Source organism: Mauremys mutica, chromosome 5 (assembly GCF_020497125.1).
Source record: "Mauremys mutica isolate MM-2020 ecotype Southern chromosome 5, ASM2049712v1, whole genome shotgun sequence".
NCBI lineage: Eukaryota > Metazoa > Chordata > Testudines > Geoemydidae > Mauremys > Mauremys mutica.
Window position 1 is genome coordinate 48,614,356 of NC_059076.1, and position 23,802 is coordinate 48,638,157.

General features: G+C 48.4%; 1 protein-coding gene across 2 annotated transcripts in view; it reads left to right on the plus strand.

Moving 5' to 3' along the window:
- HSPA4L (heat shock protein family A (Hsp70) member 4 like) overlaps positions 1–23,802 on the plus strand; it is a 57,254-nt gene that overhangs the window by 12,708 nt on the left and 20,744 nt on the right. For both annotated transcript variants that reach the window (XM_045018045.1, XM_045018046.1), the window contains exons 3-9: positions 1,330–1,470; positions 5,560–5,682; positions 6,945–7,044; positions 9,873–10,006; positions 11,952–12,196; positions 12,277–12,353; positions 17,643–17,794. In XM_045018045.1, coding sequence (XP_044873980.1) covers positions 1,330–1,470; positions 5,560–5,682; positions 6,945–7,044; positions 9,873–10,006; positions 11,952–12,196; positions 12,277–12,353; positions 17,643–17,794 — 972 coding nt within the window. The remainder of the gene's footprint in view (positions 1–1,329; positions 1,471–5,559; positions 5,683–6,944; positions 7,045–9,872; positions 10,007–11,951; positions 12,197–12,276; positions 12,354–17,642; positions 17,795–23,802) is intronic.

A 23,802-nucleotide genomic window follows, 5' to 3' on the forward strand; every position in this document is an offset into this window, starting at 1 on the left:
GAATAAGAAACTTTCCTTAGTAGGGGGAGGAGAATGAGTATAGGCTCAAGTCTTCAATTTCTGAAGAGTGTTAGCATACATTAAGAAAAGCTTGTGGCCCTTATAGTTTGAAAATGAAAACTGAAGGAATGCTGTCTTTCTGAGTTTATAGACACAACATAAATGTCTGTGCTGCTGCTTGTAGCTTAGCAGACAGTATAGTGAAATTCAGACTCGCCAGTTTCACTATGTCTGTTCAGAACGCTGGACAGCAGTAAAACTTGTGATCTTTGTAACTTAACTTGCTTGGGAAAACTAAGAACAGAAGCAAAGGCTGGGACTGGAGATAATCACTAGGAGGAATTCCTAAAAAATGGGGATTGAATAGCAAAGACCCCTTGCAGCAGAATCTAGGGAGTGGAAATAATAACAGAGGATATCCCTTACCCTTTACATGCTCATGTCAGGAAGTTGTGGAGTAATAGGGAAAGAACTCCCCATGTCTCTTCCCAGAAGGTGGGTAATTAAATTTCAGATACTCTTATACCTAATAACCAAAAGAATGGAGCGCTCAGGCATGTTCCAGGGGCAGGTGGACCCTCATTTTCAGCAGCCATGCACAGCTCATCAGTACACAGCTATTGGACATTGCTGGAGATGGGGGCCTTTATGTTTCACATTGGCTTCCAACTGTTAAGCTTTATTCTTAGGCTAGTAAATACAAGGTACACTTTCAGAGCCTGGAGTACAGTTGTAATTGGCTTAAAAATTCTGTATTCATTAAAACAAAATGAGCAAGTTCTTTTGCTGTATGATGGGTCAAAAAAGTCAGGCTTTAAAATCTGTGTTTTTAAATCACTATCCTGAAATATTGAGAGAATAGATAAGTGGAAGGCTCATATTGAATTGGGATCTGAATTAAGCATTTTTTGGGTACTTTAAGCCCTAAAAATTACTAGACATTTAATTACAATATTTTAATAACATTGTTAAGATAGTTGTATGTAGTTCAGTCATTGCACTGGTACATAATTAATCACTGTCCAAATTGGGTATAATAGGAAGTTCCTTTTAAGAAAAGGAAGGGGAAAACTAATGAAATGAATACTGATTTAGAGACAAAGTGGGTTTGAGTGTATTAATTGGTCTCATAAATAAAGTGACATGCTTAATAACAGTTGTATTAAGTGGGAAGTGAGGAAAAGGATACATTGCTCAAATGCTGGAAGTTCGTGTTCATAGCAGGCCACTAGTTCCTATTTTGAACTTTAAGCCACACCAAGATAGATAAAGCCATAATTTCAGTGTTTTCTGACATGCCTCTCATAGCAGTGCATTTATCTTCCACAGATTGTCACAAATGTAAAGAATACATTACATGGCTTCAAAAAAATGCATGGAAGAGCATTTGATGATCCTTACATACAAAGTGAAAGAGTCAAACTTCCCTATGAGCTTCAAAAGATGCCAAATGGGAGTGTAGGGCTGAAGGTGAGTTTTGCAGTTTCCATGCATACCTACTGCTGTCATAATCTGCATCATTATTTTGACAAGCAAATAGAGATTCTGCTTGGCTGTAATTTACTTCTCAAATGAAATTGCTTCACTGAGCTTTCTATTTTAATTTTCTTAAATTCTATAAAGGCTCTGGATATATGCATATCCATCCAACCTTGGGGAGGGAAGGAAAGGAAGAGTTTTTCTTCAAGTGCTTGTTTCCAATGTGTGTGTGCGCATGCTTCCACGGCAGCTGTAAATTTTTTCCCCTAGTAGCATCCGTGGGGGTGGCCTGGGCACCCCGTGGAGTTGCACATTCATGTTGCTCAATATAGAACCCTGCTGACCTGCCATCCCCTCTTTTTACCGCCTGTGACGGTTAGCTGGAACGTCGCATAGGTCTTGCCTGTTGTTTACTTCTTAGTATAGTTAGTGTTAAGGTTTTTTCTTTGCCTTCCCCACCCCCTCCACGCACACACAACTTGCAAAGCCTGTGGTAAACGCATGCCCAAAAGTGACCCGCACAATTTGTGCTGGAAGTGTCTAGGAGAGAGTCACCAGAAAGACCAGTGCAGGATCTGTTGCGGGTTTCACCCTAGAACTTTGAAAGACAGGGACCAGTGTCTCAAAGTTCTGCTGATGGAGGCCACACTCCGGCCACAGTCAAACCCTGGATCAGGCATCCCGCTCCTAGCACCTCCTCCTTGGTGCAGAGCGCCCTGGCACCATCGTCCTCTGATCTGGTGCCAAGAAAGGACTCCTCACAAGACTCTCAGCACCATCACGGCTTCTCCTGCATGCAGCCAGCGGGTAGGCACCAGTCGCAGTCACCGGTGCCTCAGAAGAAAGAGAAGCTGGAGAGGGGCCTTATGTAGTTGGCATTCTTGCTGCATTACACAGATGAATACCAAACTATACTCAACATATTTCCAGTGTTACACAATGTTGTTAAAGGCTGGTTGCTTTTCCTCATCCTTATTGGGGCAGTACTCAAATTCTGGTCTATTCAGCTTTCAGTTTAACATGAGAGATTAAGGTCTGCTTCTTAGCATGATCAGGGACTCCATGACTTGGTGTAAGGAGAGCTGGCATATGCAGTGCCATGGATTGATTAATTAATTAATTAATTTCATGCTGTCCTTGCTTTGATACCAAAATACAATTCTATCCAAGCATCATAGCTACAGGACTAAGATAGGTTTTCTGGCAGGGGAGCTCTTCTGGTAATGAATTAGCATCTTTTTCCTTGAGTGCTTACTGTGCAGGGACACAAGCCATTTTGGATGAGAGTATACAAGTGTAACTTGTCCACATCAGTGTGCTTTCTGTGGAAGTTCTTTGGTGAGTCGTGCCTGTAGTGTATGGCCTAGGGATGTAAATATCGTTTAAAAAGTTAACCGTTTAAATTAAAATTATATTGTTTAACCAGTTAACTGATTAAAGGGAGAGGGGCTGGGGTCGCTCCGGCCGGTGTGGCTGGCGGTTAACGGTTAAGGTCGGTTAACAGTAAGCCTAATGCTTACCGGTTAACATTTTATGTCGCTAGTATGGCTACAGTCATGGCACTAGCCCTAAACTGTTGAGATGGATTCAGGTGCTCCATGGATCTCTGGAAATTCAGCGCTTCCCTCTAGGCCGGGGTGGGGAACCTATGGCCCATGGGCCAAATTCAGCCCACTGCTTAATTTCATCTGGTCCGCAGCAAGTCTCCACTCTGCGGGCCGGAAGCGGGAGCTGCAAGCACTGGCTCGCACTACTGTGGGGGGAAGCTAGGGTTGCCGGGCCGTTAAAAGTCTGGTCGGCTCAGCGCAGCTCCTGGAAGTGGCTGGCATATCCCTGCAGCCCCTCAAGGCAGGGGCAATCAGGGAAGTTCTGTGTGCTGCCCCCAGCGCTGGCTTCACAGCTCCCATTGGCCAGGAACTGCAGCCAGTGGGAGCTGTGGGTCGGTGCGTGCAGGCATCTTGCAGAGCCGCCTGTCCGTGCCTCCACCTAGGGGCTAGACATGTCGGCCACTTCTGGGAACAGCACGGAGCCAGGGCAGGCAGGGAGCCTGAGTTAACCCATCTGTGCCACCAACCGGGAGCTGCCTGAGGTAAGTGCCGCCCGCCCGGAACCTGCACCTGCCCGAGGTCAGAACCCTCTCCTGCACCCCAACCCCCTCCTCCAGGTCAGAACCCCCTTCTGCACCCTAACTCCTGCCCAGACCCCGCACCCCAACTGCCTGCACCAGCCCTGAGCCCCTTCCTGCACCCATAACCCCTCATTTCTGGCCCCACCCTGGAGCCTAGGGGAAGCCCCAAGCCTATGTGCCCCCTTGCGGGACTGTGGCCTGCAGCTGATTTTTTTTTTTTTTTGGTGGGTCAATGGCCCCTGATAGAAAAATTGTTTCCCACCCCTGCTCTAGGCTGAGACCCACTTCCGTGTGCCTCCCGCTGCTGCAGGACGCTTTGCGACTGGGCAGCAGCCCCAGAGGGTCCTGCAGCTGGAGGAGACTTGTGGAGTTGGGTCCCATCTTGGCTGGGCTGGAGAGGGGCAGGACTTTTCCACCCCTGCACAGCTGCTCGGGGGGAGGGTAGAGAAGAGATCAGATCCACCTCTGGGAGCCTGCGACCCCTCCACCCCCAATCTCCTTTTGGGTCGGGACCCCCACAGTTACAACACCATGAAATTTCAGATTTAAACATCTGAAAATGTGAAATTTATCAGTTTTTAAATCCTATGGCTATGAAATTGACCATAATGGACCATGGATTTGGTGGGGTCTTAACTATGAGGAAAATGAAAAGCATTCTTTCTCCAAAGTAACTGTTCATACACCAACTCCTCTTCGTGGATGTCATTGGGTTTCATTGAGTTTGTTGATGGCTTTTGCATCTCATGCTCACTATAGCACAAATTTTGCATGTCATGCTCACTATAGCACAAATTTAGTTTACTACCTTCAAATACAGTAAAATATAGGGCACGACCTTTAACTTAGCTGCTTTTTTAACTCTTACTTGGATCTACAGAAGTCAAGTTTGAGGAAAACTGGCTTGATAATTTAAACTGTGAATACTTACTTTCAGCAAGATGAAAGTCTTACTTAGTTTGACTAAAAATTAAGTGTGTGCCTACACGGTCTGTTAGTGTGTGGCAAGTTGGGGGTTTAAATCTATGGTGGTTTGGCCTGCTGTGTGGCCCCTGCTACCATGCACTAAAAATTCTATAGTGCCCTTTGACATACTGCTCCTTCAGAGCATTAACAGACAGTGTAGACAAGCCCTAATGTGATTTAGAATATTGCATAGTAGCAACAGCAGATTAGCTTTCCCTGTATCAACATGTGTGTACCACTCTCTTATTAAATCTCAGTCCTTTCTCTTTATGGAACCTGTATGGAACCTGATCCTTTGTTATAATTTTAGCTACTGTCATGTATTTATGTATTTAATAGGTGGTGCAATGCTGAGTTGTGCAGAATTACTAATATTTAACTGGTTATCTTTGTGTATGTTGGCTGCTTTTTTTAATAGATACTTCAGTACTTTGAATGTCTCCCAAGTTAATGCAGGTTCCTCGAGGATTTCTGCACACAAATGCAGCCGGCCAACTCAAATCCTTTGAGTGGAATAAGCAGTGTGTAGCTATAGCATCAGTTGATGTTATTTTGAGTGCTGTCTGGGCTCATGGTGTAGCGAAAACTTAGAGAAAAATATGTCACTGCCCAGAAGGGCTTGAAATCTGAACTAGACAAACTCTAAAAGAGAAATCCAAACATGTGACCTTTTTATCTCTGGGAGGACTTTGGTTTGTCTTCTGGCTTGACATATGACATGTTTGGTTCCATCTTATTTTTAATACTTGTATTTTTCTGCTCCTATTTGAAAGTTTTGAGAAAAGATTTAGAAAGCTCTTGTCTAAAATAATTAGATGCTATTTTGTTAGTGTGAAATGACACCTACTGTCCACCTACAAAGTGGTTGCACTTAGGACTTAAAGATCAAAGAAATATTGGGATGAAACAGCCCATAAAACAAAACATTTCTTTGTACTGTGGAAATATTCATGTCTGCTTTGCAATTGTTTAATCTTGTGTTTCAGGTGCGATACCTAGATGAAGAGAGACCATTTGCAATTGAACAGGTTACAGGAATGCTTTTAGCCAAGCTTAAAGAGACTTCAGAAAGCGCACTAAAAAAACCAGTGGCAGACTGTGTGATTTCAGTAAGTTGTAATATATTTACCAGAGTTCTGCTTATAGGTAATTGTATGTAAACAGTACATTTTAATAGTGTGTGAACTGGAAAAGAGCCAGGTGAGGTGCTGCCAAAAACCACCCAGAAGAAAATAAAACTGTAAATATATGCTGAAAAGCACAGAATATATTCTTAATATCTGATACCTGTTTACCAAAAAACCCAGGCAGATCTTGTGTAGAGGTTTTATAGTCCATGAGGTTAAAAGCCAAAATTTGCTTGATGACTTTGTGGTGTTCCTCAGACAGCTCTGGTACAGCAGTAGGCTTCCTAACACATGCTACAGAATTTCTCCCATCCTGTAGCTAGATCTTAGATCTACTGTATAAAAAGTTTAGACCAGATATGCTGAAACTTGTGATTCTGAGGGCCCCACCGGCAGTTGTCCTGAAATGTGAGAGCTATACCTAACTTGTATATTTCTACAAAATCTCTCAATTTTTTGCTTGTGGAACCACAATGTAAAAAAATAGTTTTCATAGCACATTTTGGATCCCAATGTAATATATACCATACAAACAAGGTACAGACTCTGCCACAAAGAGCTTCTAATTTAAAAAAAGAAAACAACTTTGGTTGTGCCTTTTTGTGTGTGTGATATCTTATTTTTATCTTAGCTTCATTCTTCCTGCCTCCCTTCTGTTCTTCATTCTGATACACTCTTCAACCCCTCCCGAATTGAGCTTGAGCTGTAGCTTCCTGTAATAAGGAGCCTCAGTCTTTGGAATTATTTTATATTTTTGTTTATGTTTAGATAGCTTATGCTTTTGGGGTCAGACATGTCTTGGATTTGTTTAGAAAGTGAGCCAAAATTTTACTGTGCTATATACATGTTTAAATATTTTCTCTGTTAACAAAAAGTTAGTTTAATTATTTACTAAGATCTAAACCTTGTTTCTTGAAATCTTATGCTATCTGGGATTTTTTTAGTGTTAAATATATTAAATGTAGTTTGTGTTTAGAAACACTTGTGCATCTTGCATCTGGACTTTCACTGATTCTGTAAATCTTGACAATGCAGGATATGTATTTGTCTTAATACCAGCTTGGGTAATTGGAACTTGTAATGAAGTAACTTTTTAAAAGATCTAGCAATTTTAATCAGTCTTAAATTTACACATTAGTCAAATTTGTGGAATTGTTTTGTTTTATGGCTATGTTAACTTTTAAAGTGTCATTTTGTGTGTCATGAGATTTGTATAATAGAGTACAACCTTTGTTTGAAAACAGGTCCCTAGTTTCTTCACTGATGCTGAGAGAAGATCTGTAATGGCAGCTGCACAGGTTGCAGGTTTAAACTGTCTGAGACTGATGAATGAAACTACAGCAGGTAAATATTATACTTGCTAGAAGCAGAGCAAGAATAAGTGTGTAACACTGTTTAAAAAAGTCTCTTAAACTTGAAAGATTTGATTCCGAATAATCATTATATAACCAATTGCATGTTAGAAATATATAAAGTAACCTACAAAATGTTGATAGTTTAGCTGTTACGCTTTTCTTTTCTGAAAGTCCAGTTAAAATACTACATCTGTAGTAGTGTTCTCCACTTAAAAAAAAAAAAAAAGTCTTTGGAAGGTGAGGGGTGTGGGTTGAGTGATTTTTTTCATTATTATTATTATTATTTAATCATTAAAACCAGGACTGCTACATTCCAAGCACCGTACCACAGGGTGATTTATATCTATGGTTTGAGACCAGATAGCTGCTCTTATTAGTATTTAGTTTCAGGGAGATGGATGTGTTGCAGAAAAGATTCTATCTCACACACACGTGTCAATCAGATAGTTATTTTGTCACAAGCTAATATTTAAGAAATGGAGGAAAGATTCAAGTCTGAGGGCAAATAGTTCCTACAAATTAAACAAAATACAAGAAAAATACATCTAGAAGCAATAATCTTTATTCTTCTTTGAGGCCTCAATCCTGCAGGCAGATGCTTAGTCAAATTGGACTCTGGGGGGCTTCAAGTGAGAGCAAATTTTTACTGAGCATACTTAGAAATGACTTGGATTCTATAACTTCCCAGAATCCTCAAATCAAGCCAAGAGTACTAGTCTGCATGCCAGTGTGTGACTGTTGTAAACCTTCTTTAATATCCCTACATGACTGTACCATGTTTCAAACTTCATCTGGTTTTGGTGAAGTCCTACTAATATATGGCTTAAATATATATTACAATAGGGAGTCACATTTTTCATTCATATTTGAAAACAAGAATAATGTAAATTGTGTTGAAATTCTGACTACAGTAGTCATGACTCCCCGATGCCTTTATTAATAGACCATTCATTCTAAAATTTCATCATAAAAGATAAATAAGGAATAGTAATCTGAAAAGAAGTTGTAGAAAACTAATTGTTACCAGTTTAGTCCCTCCAGTGATTTTTGGGAATAAAAGACTATTCAGATCTGTTTCTTCTCTATCAACAATGATGTAGTGTCTGCCTCTACACTCCAAATTTGTTAGTGTACTTTTGAATTCCTTGCCTCCCCTGGCAACTGGATCCATAATCTTTAATTAACTGGCACAATAACATGTGCATCTCTTGGTTACAATATGGACATTTTGTCAGTCTGACATCTGACAAAATGCTTAACTCGTAGTCATTATGAAGTCTCCATCCAAATCAGATTTTTTTTTCTCCCCCTCAAATTTAGGTACATATATTTCTCCGCTTCTTATCCAGCCTGTCTCAGCCTAGAGTCTAGTTAAAGCATTGGCACAAACACCATTTGTATGAGTGAGTAATTTGCTCATTCCAGTTGTCCATTGCTGTATTACAAATTCTTCAGCCAGTCTGAGAGCCATGATTGATTACAGCAGAAAGTGGATCAAATTCTCATTTGCCTAAAGAAGGGTGGCTGTGATGAGACGCTTCCATTGTAGGAGTGTCAAAGTAGAGTACGTTGTGTGGGACCCAGGTAGAGCAATTTAAATCACAGTGACTTTTCTAGAGTGAGGAGCTGGCGGCAGGGAGCTTGGCTGGAATGGAGCTGGAGCATTCCTTCCCCATCCTCTCGAGGGGTTGCCCATGCCCCGCCATGCCCTCCGGACGTTCTTCCACACCCTGCTAGGGAGGCGCGCCCCACAGTTTGGGGACCATTGTCCATGGCATGTCCTTTTTCGAGTGATGTCCCTGTGGGTGCTCCACTTCAGGCGTCAGTGCGTCCCTGAGACAGAGAATTTTAGCAGCAGTGCCTGTCTGAGTTGCACATGCACAGTCCCTGTTTTGCAGTGCTGTTGGCGCCATATCCAGCGCAAATGACCTGATCCCCCTCAGTTCCATCTCAAAATGGATCTCCTGGTGCATTCACCTCTGCTACCAACAAAACAATTTATAACCTCCACCGGGGATCAGAACTCATTCAGCCAGATCTATAGCAATCTCAGTAGCCTTTCTAAACAGTGTACCACTCATAGATATATGTAGAGCAGCTACCTGGCCTCTGAACATATATTCATAAAGCATTACACAATTGACCAGTTCTTAGGCTCTGATACGCTGCTAGGCCTAACACACTATCTTCAATCACTCAGAAAACTCCAAAGCCCCTTCTGTCCACAGAGGGGGCACTGCTCTACAGTCACATGAAGTGGAGCACCCACAGGGACATCACTTGAAAAAGAAAAGGTTACTCACCTGATGCAGTAACTGAGGTTCTTCAAGATGTGTGTCTCCATGGGTGCGCCACTACTCACCCTCCTCCCCTCTACTTCGGAATTCACACTATGCACTCTACAGTAAAGAAGGAACTGAGGGGGTCAGGTCGTGTGTGCCAGATGAGTTGCCAACGGCACCATGAGGCGGAGATGGCGCATGTGTGACCCAGATGGGCACTGGTGCTGAAATTCTCTCATCAGCGGCACAGAGATGCTTGAACACCTGAAATAGAGCACCCATAGGGGGGCATATCTCAAAGAATCTCAGTTACTGCACCAGGTGAGTAACCTTCTCTTATCTTTGTCACTTTAGAACAAAATCATTCAATGTTAACAAAGTGAATATTTGTGTAGACTTTCAATATATATTATCGCAAGTGAATTTTTGTACAGTCCTAATTTTTTTTAAAGGAGCCTTGAGTTCCGTTTTTTTTAAAAAACTGTTAAATTATTGAAAATTGCTTGATTTTTTTTTTTTATTTTTTTTTTAACAGTTGCACTAGCTTATGGAATTTATAAGCAAGACCTACCAGCCTTGGAGGAGAAACCAAGAAATATAGTCTTTGTAGATATGGGACATTCTGCATACCAAGTTTCAGTTTGTGCTTTTAACAAAGGAAAACTGAAGGTAAGTTTATTTTACTACATTGTTGCACCAGAGGCTAAGCAGAGGCTTGCTTACTTGGCACAGTGCTCAGGAAACTTCAGTGGAGTGCATTTTTGAATGGTTAAATGTCGTGCCTGGTGTGGGCTAACCTGTTTGTAGTAAATACCGTATATATACTCATTCATAAGCCAGATTTTGTTAGTAAAAAAGGGAAGCACCAGAGAAGAGGATCGGCTTATGAACGGGTATAGAGAGGGAGAAATGGGACACAGCCCTTCCCCCCAACAGAGGCAGCACAGCCACCAGAGCCAGAAGGGAAGAGGCGGGGCCAGAGTCTCTCCGCTTCTGGCCACGCTGCTGTCCCCCCAGCCTCCAAAGCAGCTGCAGCTCAGGGGGCTGTGCTGCTTGGCTCCACCCCCTAGAGCAGGCTGAGCAGAGGGAGCAAGGAGAGGCAGCAGAGCCAGAAGGGAAGAGGTAGGGCCAGAGTCTCTCCGTTTCTGGTCATGCTGCTCTTCCCCCAGCCTCTGAAGCAGCTGCAGCTCCGGGGCTGGCAGGCTGCAGCCGTGCTGCTCGGACCCACCCTTTAGAGCAGGCTGCGGCCGTGCCGCCCAGTCTGGCCTGACGGAGCAGGCTGTGGCTGCGCTGCCCACCCTGCCGGAGCAGCTCCAGCCAGTCCAGAGACATCCTCCCCTGGCCCTCCCCAGATAAGGTGGGAAGGGATGGGATGGGGAGAGTGTTGGGGTCCTGGGCTAGGGGTGGGGTCATGTGGGGGGTGGTCACGGGTTACTCCCCTGACCCCCAGCTTCTCTTTCCCTCCCCCCCAATTTCCCCACAAGTTGCTGTCCTGGCCCATCAGGGTAAGTAGCTGGCATGCAGGACGCTTTGTTTACTTAGGTTTACCTCCGTGCCTGTGGACGCAAGGTAAACAAACCATCTTGACCCGCCAGTGTCTTATCCTGATGGCCCGGGAGCCAAAGTTTGCTGACCCCCCTGAATTATAGAGTCAGCTTATGAACGGATCATAAAAAATTTCCATTTTTACTTATCTATCTTGGGAGGGGTCAGCTTATAACCAAACCAGCTTATGATCAAGTATATACGGTATTAGTTACTACTGTTTCATACATAAAAGCTTTCCTGCATTCTAGTTGTTAAATGACTATCCTTCATGGCATTTCTTCAGCAGCTCACTGTAGGAGAATGCTTAGCCACACACCCAAGGAATCTCTTTGAGTAGAAGTTAGAATTGGAAAGTGTGTGCATGGCCTTAGTCCTATCTTTTATAGACCAAGAGTACAATTATCTCATCTCTAACTGGAGAAGTCACAGAACCAACTTCTCTACCTCCTCTCCAGTGTAAATGAAGCTTTGCTGAACTTTCTTGAAAAATGAAGTGGGCTATAGCTGAATTGCACTTTTCCCAGCCATGCATTGAGAGCGAGTAGGGGAGGAGAGTTGACTCTTTGAACTCTAACTTAGGGATGTTTGCTAAGTATATTTAATTCAACAATTTTAATTTTGTATCTGTAAGACTTTCTGCTTTCAAGACTGGGGCAGTAGTGGCTTAATTCTTTTTTATCCTAAACTTCATTTGTCTTCTGTAACAAAAAACAGCAGCTACAAAAGTTGTGGGAAAAATTAAAGTGCTCTGTGGTCTCAGTTCTTTTTAGATAAATGCCCTAGGCATGCTGTGCTCTGAACAAGGACATGCATACCCAGTGGACAACTTAAGAAAGAGTATTAGCAGATTTTACTTTCTCAATGGAATGGCATATTTTTACATAAGGAGATTGTAAAAATCCAGCATGACAAGATAAAGATCCCAGTTCTTCCTTCTGTGTGTCTAGAACTGCTCAGTTCTATGTGCCCATAAGCTTCACGGAGTGAAGGGGAACATTATGGAAAATGCTAATTTGGCAGGAAGTAGAGGATCAGTATATACTTGACACATTTCACTTCTATGCAGATCTTGGCTACTGCTTTTGACCCTTTTTTGGGTGGCAGAAACTTTGACGAGGCTTTAGTAGATTACTTCTGTGGGGAATTCAGGACAAAATATAAACTGAACGTGAAAGAGAATGCTCGGGCACTGCTGCGCTTGTATCAGGAAAGTGAAAAACTGAAGAAACTTATGAGTGCAAATGCTTCTGACCTCCCACTCAACATTGAGTGCTTCATGGATGACCTTGATGTCTCCAGTAAGATGAACAGGTACAGTACTGTTATACTAACTCCAACCAGAGTATGGTGGCTTTAGTTGTGCCTGTAACGCAATATTTCTTCTTTTGCAGAGCTCAATTTGAACAGTTATGTGGTCCTCTCCTAGCTAAAGTGGAGCCTCCTCTAAGAACAGTAATGGATCAAGCTAGTAAGTAGAAGTTAATTCAGGGTACTATGTTTTGTTATCTGGCTCAAAAGAAAAAACACTAAACCTTTTTAAATACCATAAAAAGTTAAAAGATGCAAAGCTAAGCAATGAAAAGTTAAATGTCAGTTTAAGGTCGTCGAGGCAAGCTTCATTTGCCCCACTTGCCGTGTGTGCATTATGATATGTGATTGTGTAACTTTTTCTTTAATGGGGTTTTTGATTCAAATATGGCACAATTTAGTATGTATCTCTGATTCATTGAGCACTATTCATCCTGAACAATGAATGTGGTGGGGTTCTGAGGGGAAAAAAATGGAATATAATCATGGAGGTAAAAAGTATCATGCTTGCACTATGGTTACAACTGACCAAGAAACCTTAATTTTTGTGTTTCCTAACTTTTAAGTGTTTGACTTTGCAACCTTTACATTTCTTTTAGCATAGCTATTTATATGTAACTTACTTTCTATTTTTCCTTTCATAAAAAAAAAATTACATGCTACTGAAATAACCCTCTGCATGAGTCATCAGAAGGGTTTGAAGAGTTGAAGTAGCTGCTTCACAACAGTGCTCAGTGGGACTGGGGAGTGTGGTCAGTGCAGATGAAACTGGGAGAATTTAGGAGCAAAGCCTGCAGTGTAAGCCCTGCAGCACATGTGAAAACTTCCTTTTTTGGGGCTAAATAAATCTAGACGGATTTTCAGAGACTGAAAAAGGACACTCTCTGATCTACCCCTTAAACATATGAAAAGTAAAGGGAAGGAAAAATTGTGAATATCTTTTGTGAGCTGACATAATAAAATGTGACTGGATAAATAATGCAAAAATGAGGAGGGAGAAGAGAGCCTGAAAGCTATAATACGTTTTACAATGACTGACAGTTGCCTGAGAGCATATTAGTCATGCCCATACAACCCAAATCCAGAACTACAACTTTGACCTGAAATCACAAATGCAGATTGTTCATCATGTTTCTTTTGAATGTGTGTGGTTTTTTATTTCTGTATTGCAGCCCAAAAAAGAATCAATTTCACCCAAGAAACCCTATAATTAGATTCATCTTCAAGTGATTGTCCACATGGATTCTACTTCACACATGTACCCATGCATACATCAGATTCTCTTGGCTAGCTGCATCCATTGGCGCTGCACCTGCCCTTAGATGCCCTCTCTCACGTACCTTTCCCACCCCTCAAACCTGAGGGCATAAAGAACGGAGCAGGCACAACTGTTCCTTCTTACTGCCATGGCAGTGAGACAGAACCCCTACAGTGGCTTCATGTCTGTGCACTGTGTGACTTTGTGTGTGTGTGTGTGTGTGTGTGTGTGTGTTTAGTTTTTTCCTCCTTTATACCCGTTGTCTTTAAAAACAAACAAAACCCACAACACTTTGATTAATTTTGGGGATTTCTCCTGTTACTATGGCTGAAACAAAATCACCAGTGTTTAAAAATTATTCTTTCCTGTCATGTGGCTATTCTGCTCAATGACAGGCATTTGAAGTACCTTTTTTTTGTTGGTTGTCTTTTTGTATTTTTTGCCTTGAAGAGGGGTACATCCCTGATAGGTGTTTAATCTGTAGCTCCTTCTCTTCTGTGGCATCTTGGAGGAGAGATGTCTGTTTATAAATTCTCTCTTCAGGAGTGCAGTGTATGAAAGCCTCTTCAGAACTAGAGGGGAAAAGGGCCTACTAAGCCAGAACAGGCTTCCTCAGCTAGCACTCTTGTGAGTTGAAACTCAGGTTGGACCTCATTGAGTGCCAGCCTATATCACCTTCCCCAGGACCTAATAAAATGAGTCCTAGATCTTGTCAGACTACTGAACACAATAGTTTAGCCCAGACAGGTCCCTCGGCCTTGGCTATATTTGATTATAGAATGAATCCAATACCCATCTAAGACTTCTCTTAGTACCAACATCTGTGACAGTGATTCTGGCACTGATCTCTGTGTTGCAGATGCTCCTCGCAACAACAGAGCAGTAAGGCAGTTTTGGGCCTCAGGCAGGGGTAAGCACCAAACAGGCCTCCTGGCCCAATGTGGGGAGGCGGCCACCCCAGAGGTGAGCTGGTAGGGGGTAGAGGAACTCAGGCCCACCCTGCTCCACCGGGTCCCAGTCCAGGGCCCTAACAGTGGCAGAGTGGTCTGCCACTGGGTCAGCAGGGATCCGCCCACAACACACTGACCTAGTATCAGGCCAAGGCCCAACCAGACAGTTTCCCTTGGCTACTTCCTACCTCCCCAGGGTTTGGTACCTGTGTGCTGTAGGTATCCTCCATCTCCTTGGGGTTGGTGGTCAGTGGTAGCCCCAACCAGTCGTTGGCACCTCGGCTGGCCTGCAGCCCTGGGAGCTCTGGCCAATTCTCAGGCGGTAACCCCAGCATCGCCTCGGTCAGGTGGCAGCCCTGGAAGCTTTGGTCAGTCCTCAGGCGGCAGCCCTAGGAGCTCCTCCTCCTCAACGTCCCACTCCGGCAGTGGAGGAGATGCGTCTATCTCCCTGGGCTGCTGCAGCCCAACTGAGCTGCAGTGTGGCCTGCATTTTATACTTCTGCTTCCTGTCCCATCCCATAGCTTCCAGCATGGCGGGCATGGCTTTCCTGGCTCTTCAGCCTCCTGGTCTGTTGCCACCTTGCTACAGCCATGAGTTTGATAGGGTCCTACTTACCTTACAGTAACTATATGGTTCTTTAAGATGATGTCCTCATGGAATCTCTGACCCTTCTATTTCACTGTTGCTATAGAATCCTGTACCATCTGGCTTCTGTATTGGGGGAACAACTATGGGATGTCAAGTATCAGAGGGGTATAGAGGGGAACAACTATGGGATGGTTAGGCCCCATGTGCCCTTTGTGCCTTCCGGGGAGGGGAGGGAAGTGGGTGAGAGAGTAGCCACACTTAGGCACAGTCCCAATGGACACTGTTGGTCAAAAGAATCTGATTTTATGTGTGCATAGGCACATGCACAATAGAAGTGGAATCCATGTGGACAGCCGTCTCAAAGAACCACAGTCACTAAGATTAGTAACTTTTTTATTCTTGATTTTTGCACTTGCAGCCTGAAACGCCCATAGACTAAAGGAGGGGCAAGGATTTGTTTGACAGTATAAATCAGGCCTGGGGACCCTCACTGTGTGGCCCGTGAGGGGATTCTAAATCCCCTGCACATGGCGCTCTGCGGGCACCCCGGAGTCATTTGAATCCTGGCCGTGGCCGGGAAGCAAAGAGCTCTGGGCTGCCGGCAACCCTGGGGAGCCCGGAGCCCTTTAAATCCCAGGCGCGGCTGGGAGTCAGAGGGCTCTGGGTTGCCTGCAGCCGCGGGGAGCCCAGAGCCCTTTAAATCTCAGCCGCGGCCGGGAGTCAGAGGGTTCTGGGTTGCCCGCAGCCGTGGGGAGCCCAGAGCCCTTTAAATCTCAGCCGCGGCCGGGAGTCAGAGGGCTCTGGGCTGCCCGGAGTGGCGGGGAGCCCAGAGCCCTTTAATTCCCAGCCGGCTGGGATTTAAAGGGCTCAGGGCTCCCCACGGCTGCGGGCAACCCAGAGCCGTTTGAATCCCGGCACGTGGCCGCTTTTTGCCCCCTCCCCGGACCCCTGCCCCTAACTGCCCCCCAGGACCCCACCCCCTATCTAAATGCCACTGGTCCTTGTCCCCCGATTGCCCCCTCCCAAGACCCCTGCCCCTTGGGACCCCAGCCCCTATCTAAGTCTCCCTTCTCCTTGTCCCCAGCTGCCCCCTCCTGAGACCCCTCCAACTTTCCCCCAGGACCCCACCCCCTACCTGTCCTCTGATAAACCCCTGGGACGCCCATGCCTATCCTACTGCTGCCTGTCCCCTGACTGCCCCCCTGAACCTCTGCCCCATCCAACCACCCCTGTTCCTTGACTGCCCCCTGGAACCTCCTACCCCTTCTCCAATCCCCAGCCCCCTTACCGTGCCACTCAGACCAGCGTGTCTGGCTCCATGCAGCTCCAGACACATTGCTGCCATGCTCCCCCATGGAGCCCACAGGCCCACCCCACCTCCCCAGCACCTGCCTTCTGAATTTTGAGGTGTTCAAATCTGGGAGTGCTCAAGCTCAGTTTGGGCAGCTGTTACTTCATTTCTCCCAAATCAAATATACTGATCCACTGTAACTTGCTGTAGAAAAAGCAGGATAAAATTGAGCAAGAAACGCTTATTAGCACTGGAATTGCTATTTTCAACAGCCATTGCCTTTTTGTTTGTTTAAAAGGAAGACAGTGATATTGCATTGGCAAATTCCCCATAGAAAGAAAGAGTGGAACAAAAGAATAATAAAGGCACCTCAACTTTTCCTCATTTATGGAGGACAGTCTTATAATATGCGTCCAGATATCCTCCAATCACACAAGCTGAAAATTGTTCCACTTTACTGCAGCTCTGTAACCATATGGGAACCAATCCTGTCTGTGTTTTGTGCACATCCAAAATTCCTGCTGAATGACCTGCCCTGGGAGCGTTACCAGTGACCCAGGGCTGGGGAGGCAGGAGGTGGGGGGGGGGGAGACACTGGTGGGGGGGAGCCTAGGGCTGGGGCAGCAGCAGGGTGGGGGGAGAGCACTGATGGGGAGGAAAGGGGGAAGCCCAGCGCTGGGGCGGCAGGGGGGGGGTCAGTGGGGGGAGAGCCCAGGATTAGGGCAACGGGGGTACAGGGGGGAGCCCAGGGCTGGGACGGGGGGCAGCCAAATTTTTTTTGCTTGAGGCAGCAATAAACCTAGAGCCGGCCCTGCCGGGTTCCCCCAGCCGCCAGAGCCCCGATCCCTTTAATTTGACCCTGAGGGCTCCCAGCCACCTCTTCAGCTGGGAACCCCCGGTTGATTTAAAATCAAGTATCACCTTCCCACCCCCAACCTTCCTTTTTGGCCCACAGCTGTTTTGGTGGGGCGGCACTGGGGAAGGAGGGTTTGTTTCTGCAGGGCTGGACGGCCCTGGGGCAGAGTGTTTCTGCGGGGCCGGGAGGTTTCGGCCCTCGGCTGTTTCCTTTGGAGTAATGTGGCCCTCGCCGCTTTACGAGTTGTGCAGGCCTGGTATAAATCATTGCAATTTAATATAAAATTCTCATTGCACAGTGTTGGCCATTGACCTATCTTCACTGGTTCTTGTAGTGTCTAGATAATTCAGTTTGATTTTAAGAACCCCTTGAGCTTTTCAGTCAAGAGTGAGAATCCAAGGCATGCGATCTCTAGCCACATGTCCAAAAAAAAAGGGGGGGGGGATCACCTTTGGGCAATTTGAAACTAACTTTTTTAACTTACGGCCTGAACTGTCTTTTCTAGAACTACAGCGTGAAGACATAAGCAGTATAGAAATTGTAGGTGGAGCCACTAGAATCCCAGCAGTGAAGGAACAAATATCTAGGTTCTTCGGTAAAGATATAAGCACTACACTGAATGCAGATGAAGCTGTTGCAAGAGGTTGCGCATTACAGGTATGGCTGCTAAGATTCTAGTCTGTCATTTCTAATCTGTTGGAAATTGTTCACTAACCGAAAGTCAAAGAATGCTGCAGCTTAAACAAAATGTCCCTCATCTCAGGATTTAAGGTCTTCATACTAAGCATTCATTCTTTCTTGCACTATTGTATTCACTAATCATTTAAACATTTGTTGTAGTTGTCACATTTGGTAATAATTATGAGAGTAATGACGGGAAGGATGGTCTTGTGGTTAAAGTACAGCAGTGAAATATCTGGGTTCTCTTCCTAGTTCTGCCACAGACTTTTTGCACTAATGTGGGTAAGTCACTTCCTTCATCTGTAAAATAGGGGTGTTTACCTCTCATAGTGGCTTTGAAGCTTAATTCAATCTGTTTTAAAAACTCATTGAGGTCCCTGGCTGGCAGTCACTATAATCACGCTAAGTATCACTATAATTAAACTTAAAATGACACTCTAGAGCCTCTCTTCATCAGTTAAACTAAGAAGATAATCCTTAATGAAAGTGACTTAAAATTGCCCCAGTGTTAGTATGTGTAGTTCATTCTTCTTCGAGTGATTGCTCCTATGCATTCCAGTCAGGTGTGCGCGCCGTGCGTGCACGGCTCTCCGGAACATTTTTACCCTAGCAACTCCGGCGGGCCGGCTGGGCGCCCCCTGGAGTGGCGCCGCTATGGCACCTGTTATATACCCCAGCCGGCCTGTCCGCTCCTCAGTTCCTTCTTACCGCCCGTGACGGCCAGTTGGAACTGTGGAGTGATCTCTGTCCTCCACAACCCTAGCTCTCGCTACTTTTTCCTGTTTATAGTTCTTTCATTACTTAGTGTAGATAGTTTAGTTAGTTAGTTAGTTAGTTTTAGGATAAGGATAAGGGGGGTTCCCCCTCCCTTTCCTCTCCCGGTGCGGGCTCATGCCCAAGGCACCGGGCTTTAAGCCCTGCGCATCTTGCCAGCGGCCTATGCCTGTCGGAGATCCTCACGACTCCTGCCTCCGTTGCCTCGGGGAGAGTCACAGGACAGATAAGTGCCCTATCTGCTCCGCTTTGAAACCCCGGACGCGTAAGGAGCGGGACATTAGATTAAAGCAGCTCCTAATGGAGGCGTCGCTCCTGCCCCCGGCACCGTCTGCGCCGGTGCCGAAGACTACATCGGTGCGGAGCGCACCGGCGGCCCCGAGCCGCTCCGGCACCGAGGCCCCGCGACCTCAGCCAGCGGCACCGAAGGCCCGGCACCACTCCCTGTCGCCATCAAAGAAGCGCAAGCCGGCGAAGGTAGCTGCCAAAGTCCCACGCTGAGGGCCCAGCAGCCAAGTCAATTACGCCACCTGCGGTCTCCGCTGTGGCCGTGCACAGGACGTGCACCGGGCCGTTGACTCCGGCGCCGCAAGGGCCGTCGAGTCCGGCACCGCCATGCTCCCCGGCACTGACCGTGTTTGAGCTTCGGCTGCCATCCACGCCTGAGACTTTCTCTAGGGCGCGCGAGCTCATAGAGCTCACAGAGGCTCCGAGCCTCCGGCCCCCGGCACCGCCGGTGCGGGCTGTTGTATCGGCGGGAAAGCCGGCAATGATGATCCGGCCCCCCTCTCCGGACGGACGACACAGACGGCGCTCCAGGTCTCGTTCCCGGTCCCGACGAAGGTCACCGTCCCGCCGCTCAAGATCCCGGCACCGCTCACCATCGCGGTACCGGTCGCCTTCCCGACGCCGGTCGCAGTCCCGGTACCGTTCAACATCGCGGTACCGGTCGCACTCCCGGCGTCGCTCCAGGTCCCGATCGCCTTCGCGCTGGTACCGACGGAGGTCTGCTTCCCGGCACCGTTCCCGGCACCGTGACTCGCGCAGCCGCTCCCGGCACCGCAGGTCCGGATCCCGGTCGAGCTCCCGGCACCGGTCGAGCTCCCGGCACCGCGGCGGACGTTGGTCTCGGTCACCATCCCGATACCGTGATGCCCGGCACCGATCCTCGGCACCGTCCGGGGCCAGACTGCCTCTTTCCACGGCGCAGTCCGTCAGCGCCTCTGCACCCCCATGGCCATCCCGCCCCGCGTCGGTCGCTTCCGGGGCAGACAGCAACGGGCACCTGCCACCTACTCCGCAGAGCCAGCCTCAGGGTGCACAACAGTGGGGCTTCTGGGTCCCCTGGGCCCAATACGACACTCAAGGGGTACCCTTTCCTCCAAGAGCCCCTGCCTCCGAGCGCAGGGTACCGGAGGCCACCATCAGCCGACCGCCCCTTTCGCCACCGGGTTCGGTTTCGGTACCGCTTGACCCCCAGAGGCATCCTCAGCCCAAGCCAGCCGATCAACCGCTGGAAGATCCATCCACAGAGGCTGTCGTCCAGGGCTTGTCCTCGTCGTCGTCACCAGACGAGGCGGTGGCCGGAGCATCTGCCAAGGATCCTCCACCGATAGACCTGAGGGCCCACCAAGACCTCCTTCGCCGCGTGGCAAAGGCCATCGATCTCCCCGTGGCGGAGGTCCAGGAGGATGAGGACCCCGTCACGAACGTCATTGGAGCGGAGGCTCCAGTATGGGTGGCCTTACCGTTCATTCGGACAATCCAGAAGAACGCCACCACGCTCTGGCAGTCGCCGGCATCCATCCCTCCTACGGCCCTCGGGGTCGAGCGCAAGTACTCAGTCCCCCCTATGGGCTATGAGTATTTGTATACTCACCCGACCCCAGACTCGTTGGTCGTGCAGTCGGTCAACGACAGGGAGAGGCATGGTCAACCCGCCCCTGTGCCAAAGTCAAAGGAGGCGCGGCGAATGGACCTGTTAGGCCGCAAGGTCTACTCGGCCGGAGGCCTGCAACTTCGCATCACCAACCAGATGGCCCTCCTCGCCAGGTACACGTATGACATCATGGTGTCCCTGGCGAAGTTTACAGAGCTGCTCCCAACAGCCTCCCTCCAAGAGTTCTCGGCGTTGTTGGATGAGGGGACGAAATCTTCCAGGTCCTCCATCCAGGCCGCCCTTGACTACTCAGGAGTGACGATGCGGCGCATCTCCTGGCTGCAGTCCTCCACACTGCCACCGGAGGTGCAGTACACATTGCAGGACCTGCCCTTTGACCCCCAGGGTCTCTTTTCCGAGAAAACTGATGCCCGGATCCAGACCCTGAAGGACGGTCACGTAGCGATCCGCACCCTCGGGATGCACACACCGGCTCCACAGCGCCGGTCCTTCAGGCAGCAACCCTCACGGCCTTTCTCTCAGTATCGGTATCGCCCTTACAACAGCAGGCGACCGGGCCAAAATCGCCGTCGACCATCTGGCAACAGGCGCAACCAGACCCAGGCCACTTCCAAGGCCCCGCAAGGCTCCAAGCAGGCCTTTTGATGGGATGCCCGAGGACGGCCCATCAGTCTCTCCACCGGATCCTACCCTTTTGTTTTGCAACCGCCTCTCCCATTTCTTTTCGGCGTGGTCCCATATAACTACGGACAACTGGGTGCTCCAAACAATCCAGTCGGGATACCGCCTTCAGTTTGTTTCGCCCCCCCCTTCCCACCCACCCTCCCTGTCCCTCTTCAGGGACCCCTCTCATGAGCAATTCCTCTTACAAGAGGTCCAGACTCTGTTGAGCGTGGGTGCCATAGAGGCAGTGCCTCAAGACAGGCGGGGCAGGGGATTCTATTCCCGATATTTTCTAATCCCCAAAGCGAAAGGAGGGCTACGTCCTATACTGGACCTTCGAGAGCTAAACAAGTATCTGCTCAAGCCCAAGTTCCGCATGGTCACCCTGGGGACCATCATTCCCTCTCTGGATCCGGGAGACTGGTTTGCCGCCCTCGACATGAAGGACGCGTACTTCCATGTCGCGATCTACCCTCCCCATCGACGCTACCTGCGGTTCGTAGTCAACAACGTTCACTACCAGTTCGCAGTGCTACCATTCGGCCTATCCACCGCACCGAGGGTGTTTACCAAATGCATGGCGGTGGTTGCCGCAGCCCTCCGCCGTCGTCAGATACACGTCTACCCGTATCTCGACGACTGGCTGATTCGCGGAAAGTCTCGGCGGCTGGTAATGGACCAGATGACAGAAATCCTGTTCCTCTTTCAACGACTCGGTCTTCTCATCAATGCTGAGACGTCCTCATTGATTCCGTCGCAGCGGGTGGAGTTCATTGGAGCGGTTCTTGACTCCACGTTGGCCAGGGCCTGCCTGCCACGATCGCGGCACCAGACAATGGTCTCCATCATCAGAGACCTCATCACCTTCCCTACCACGACGGTGCGATCCTGCCTCCGCCTCCTAGGCCACATGGCATCCTGTACGTATGTCACCACGTACGCGCGGCTCCACCTACGCCCGTTCCAGTCCTGGCTAGCGTCGGTGTACCGGCCGCATCGAGATCCCATCGACATGGTGGTCACAGTCACCAATCCAACCCTCGAGTCCCTCAGCTGGTGGCTAGACCCGGAGGTCGTGTGTGCGGGAGTCCCGTTCCACCCTCCTCGCCCATCCGCCACTCTGACCACGGATGCCTAAGCGCTCGGCTGGGGAGCTCACCTGGGCGACCTACACACCCAAGGCCTTTGGTCACCCCAAGAGCTCGCTCTACACATCAACATCCGCGAGCTGCGAGCGATCCGTTTGGCGTCACACCTTCCGCACCCGCCTGCAAGGCCGCTGCGTGACAGTGTTCACGGACAACACGACGGCGATGTTCTACGTGAACAAGCAGGGCGGGGCCCGCTCCTCCCTCCTCTGCAAGGAAGCGATGCTCCTGTGGGACTTCTGCGTGACCCACTCGATTCACCTGGAAGTGTCCTTTCTTCCGGGAGTGCAGAGCACGCTGGCCGACCATCTCAGCAGGTCGTTCCTCTCCCACGAGTGGTCTCTCCGTCCCGATGTCGTGCACACAATTTTCCAGAGGTGGGGGTTTCCCCAAGTAGACCTATTCACGTCCAAGGAGAACAGGAAGTGCCACCTGTTTTGCTCGTTCCGGGGTCACTCACCGGGCTCCCTGTCGGACGCCTTCCTTTACTCCTGGAAGTGACCAACGAGGACTCAATCCATTCGTAGTCCCTGTCCCTACCATCCTGGACTACCTCTGGTACCTTAAGGAGCAAGGTCTTGCGGTCTCCTCCCTGAGGGTACACCTGGCAGCAGTGTCCGCCTTTCGTCCATCTGTGGAAGGTCGGTCCATCTTCTCCAACCAGATGGTTTCCCGCTTCCTTAAAGGCCTGGACCGCTTGTACCCGCCGGTGCGGCGTCCTGCCCCGGCCTGGGATTTGAACCTCGTCCTGGCCAAGCTTATGGGTCCGCCCTTCGAGCCTCTGGCCACGTGCTTTCTGCTCTACCTCTCCTGGAAGACAGCCTTCCTCGTCGCAATTACATCAGCGAGACGAGTCTCTGAGCTCCGTGCTCTAACGGTTGGTCCACCATACACCGTCTTCCATGGAGACAAGGTGCAGCTTCGACCGCATCCGGCCTTCCTCCCTAAGGTGGTGTCGGCCTTCCACCTCAACCAGGGCATTTTCCTCCCGGTTTTCTTCCCGAAGCCGCACGCCTCACTTCGTGAGCAACAGCTGCACACCCTGGACGTCCGCAGGGCGCTTGCCTTTTACATCCAGCGGACGAAACCCTTCCGACGTTCGACCCAGCTGTTTATCGCAGTCGCCGACCGCATGAAGGGCGAGCCGGTCTCCTCACAAAGGATTTCCTTCTGGGTGATGGCATGTATTCGCACATGCTACGAGCTTGCTCACATGCCAGCGTGCCGCCTCACTGCTCACTCCACGAGGGCGCAAGCCTCGTCGGCTGCCCTCCTGGCCCATGTCCCCATCCAGGACATCTGTAGAGCGGCTATCTGGTCTTCTGTCCACACCTTCGCCTCCCACTACGCGTTGGTGCAGCAGTCACGAGACGACGCAGCCTTCGGCTCCGCGGTTTTACACTCCGCCACGTCTCACTCCGACCCCACCGCCTAGGTAAGGCTTGGGAATCACCTGACTGGAATGCATAGGAGCAATCACTCGAAGAAGAAAAGACGGT